Genomic DNA, 3,518 nt, shown 5'->3' on the forward strand with positions numbered 1-3,518 from the left:
TATATATATATATATATATATATATGTGTATATATGTATTTATAATCTCAGGTCTATTGAATTTTAAGTGTGCTTTACATTTCTACATAGCCTTCAATCTATTCTTTAAACACCTTCTTCAGGGTTAATGAACCTTATGGTTGCTACTCGTCTTAAAAGTCCCATCTTATTTCAGTAGTTTCTTGTTTTGTTTTTTCAGAGAGGAGGATATCCCATTTAATCTAGATGTGTTTATTGCACAAGGTTCACTTATTTAGGGAAATTAACTGTTAGTACATGTATTGTTGGCTATTACCATTTAGTCTTGGGAATCCTTTCATTTATGTATATATTTTTGGTCCTTTTTGGCAAAATATTACCTGTCTTGCAATTCTTTTAAGTTGTTTTATGTCACTGATGCTGTAGAATGCATTCTAATCTGCTTTGTAGATTAGTTCAATGGGTGTGTTATTTTTTTTCACTTCTCTCAGGAGTACAATTTCTTTATTTTTTTTGAAATGGGACGGGGAAAAAATATCTGTGAATCTTCAAAAATACATTGGTAGTGATTTATTTAAATTTCATGGCAGTAATGGTGAAAGGACCACTTTGTTATATGTGCTAGTCGGTATTAAACATAATGATGCTATGCTTAACTACTGCCTTATAACATTTAAGTAAGATAATATGAGTGAAGAATGTTATGAAAATCAAATCCAATCACATGCCTTTTTATTTTATTTTTTTGAAGTAGAAAAACTGTTTATAAGACCGTTATGCTAAATTAATACTTATGATTCCTAATTTTGAAACTTCTAGCAAATGTGCCTCATGAAGTTAATTTTGCTCAAAAGAATGAAGGAAAAATATTTAGATACTCAGGGATTTTCAGTTACATATTTCTAAAATTTAATGCTTTAATGTTGTTTATTGTTGATATAAAAAGTGTATAACTACTTACAGTTTTCTGTTTTCAATATAAACTACAACAGGTACACAAAGGTTTACACATGTTTTTGCTCTGTTAATAATATGAAAAACAGCACAGGCTTAACTACTTTTTCACAATACCGCACTTAACAGGGTCAGTTCAATATTTGGCTAATGTTGTTATGTCTGCCGTTGATATAAATAAAAACTTGTATTATATATCATATGTGTACATTCATTCATAGATTGAGGATTACATCATACTTAAGACTTCTCCAGTGTGAGATTCGTTAGAGAAATATAATAGTTATTGCAACATAGGTTAGAACCACTGAAGTGGGATATAGTCCCTGCAGTTGAGCTTGCTGTTTGTGGTATCTGACTTTTGATTAGTGGCTAATCAATGCTTATTTTGATTACTGTATGAGTCAAGGATATAAAAGAAACTTGTATTCATTTGTTACATGTAATACCACCAAACTGATAACTGTAAAATGAATATTGGAATATTAACAAATTGTTTTATTTTGATAATGCAGCAAAGTGATAATGTTATACACCAAATGGTTCTTGAAGGTGAATACATTTTTTTTCTGAGTTAATTTATTAGAAAGTACAGCAGGGTCCAGAAAGAGAGCAAAACAGTACTTATGAAAAGGTATGAATAAAAAAGTAAAGAAAAATACATTTTTGTTTTATAATTAACATATATATGTATAATTGTAACAGATGCATTACTCTAAATCAAAATTATAATAATGAAATAGAATAACTTTAAAGAGAAAACAGTCTAATTTAGTAACTTTTTTTTTTATTGGACTACTGTAGCATTTCGTGAAATTTTGTTTTGTTTGTCAATACTGATTTAGTTTATATGGTATATTTTCAAATTGTTTGAAGGAAGCTATATATGTGCTTTTTAAATAACTCTGGAAATATTTGTCATAATGTTTTGTTTTCCAGCTATAGACATTCTAATCTTCTTCCACTCCTTGGTTATTCCTGTGATGGACCATCTGCTTGTTTGGTCTATGCCTACATGAAAAATGGATGTCTCTATGATCGGATCATGTGTAAGGTATAGCCATATATTAATCAAAAAAGGCTAGGTGACAGTAGGTAAAATCCAGGCACCATAGCTAACTAGATTATATCACTGTTTGATCTATGTTTTGTAAAGCGAAAGGTAATGATTATCAACAGAATAAAAACAATCTAAGCTAGTAAAGTTTTTTAGCTTGCTATTTCTTTTTCAATAAAATTTTTCATTGTCACAAAAATTATGTTAAACACCAAAATATTTTAGCAAGCCAGAACAGTCAGATATTAAAGAATTAATTGTTATCAACTGATGAAATGCAGTTTTAATGTGTGGGTACTCTTTTTTTTTTTTTAAGTTGTTAGCTTCAGAATTTACAACTTAGCACCATTTTATTGCATGGGAACAGAAGGGGGAGAGTATTTCAGTCATAAGAAAAATATAAACTGCTTAAGATTATGTTATAAACATTTCAAGAAATTGAAGATAAGGATTCTGAATATTGTAACAGAAAACTGATGAAAAAAAGTACAGTATTATAGAATATATATATAATAAATCTCAACAAGCCAACACATGCTACAACTTTTGCAATTATTCGTATGGTGGCTGCACTATAGTTTGTATTTATTGTTTAAAGTACAACATTAATAAATCATGATGCAGATATTCTATACCACTAATTCTCTTATTTCAGTTTAAAATATTGGTTTTGATGTGTGATTCAAAAAATTATGGTAACAATCCTTTTTTTTTTAGTTTTTACCATAACCATTATATGATTTCCCACTGTTTGTAGAAAAATACAGCCATGTGGTTTTTTTCTTTTATTTCTGTTACTGTAGCATTTCGTGAAATACTGGAAAGATATTTTACCTTTACATACATTTATATGTAAAATTGAAGTCTCTCTGGAATCCTCCTTGTAGTTTATCAGTTTCCTTGCTCTGGTTGTCCATGATAGTGAGTTAACTTGACTGTTATGATGCTTGTAATTGCGACAACTTAATAATTTTAATGCAAAACATATCCAGTAATTAACATTATTAGTACAGGATGAATTTAAACAGTTTTTTTTTTTTACAAGGATTATTAGCATTATGTTTCTTTTTCTTCTCTCTACTGCAAAAGTGTTGTAAATTCTATAACAATCTTCTCAATGAGGTTCTTGAATGTTATCTACAACTTTGACATGTGTATACTTTCCGAGGAAATGGCCTTTTAAATTGATTGGACTTGTGCACTCTGATATTGGATAACATTATTATTTTTGTGGTATCAACTTCTGAATTTCCAATGAAATTTAGGGGAACTTTTTAGAATTTTGTTTCAAGTCACTGGTAACTTGAGGCTGTATAAAGGCATTTTTGAGGTTGGACATGTAGTCTTTTTATATTTAAGTCCTATATTAATTCACGTTGTATGTGTGTGTGTTTGTATGGAAACTTCTCCCACAGTTTCGAATTCGATGACGAGGAACCCACTTTGAGACTAATAATGGTTGGAGACGGTTTGAATGGGTAATGAAGAAAAACTTTAATATAAGTTTGACACAACAGCAAATGTACAA

The 3,518-nt window shown here is 29.2% G+C and overlaps 1 protein-coding gene across 2 annotated transcripts in view; it reads left to right on the plus strand.

The window, feature by feature from the left end:
* LOC106478740 (interleukin-1 receptor-associated kinase 4-like) overlaps window positions 1–3,518 on the plus strand; it is a 23,392-nt gene that overhangs the window by 12,345 nt on the left and 7,529 nt on the right. For both annotated transcript variants that reach the window (XM_013939301.2, XM_022382382.1), the window contains exon 5: window positions 1,873–1,987. In XM_013939301.2, the coding sequence (XP_013794755.1) occupies window positions 1,873–1,987 (115 nt within the window). The remainder of the gene's footprint in view (window positions 1–1,872; window positions 1,988–3,518) is intronic.

Source organism: Limulus polyphemus, unplaced genomic scaffold (genome assembly GCF_000517525.1).
Source record: "Limulus polyphemus unplaced genomic scaffold, Limulus_polyphemus-2.1.2 Scaffold245, whole genome shotgun sequence".
NCBI lineage: Eukaryota > Metazoa > Arthropoda > Merostomata > Xiphosura > Limulidae > Limulus > Limulus polyphemus.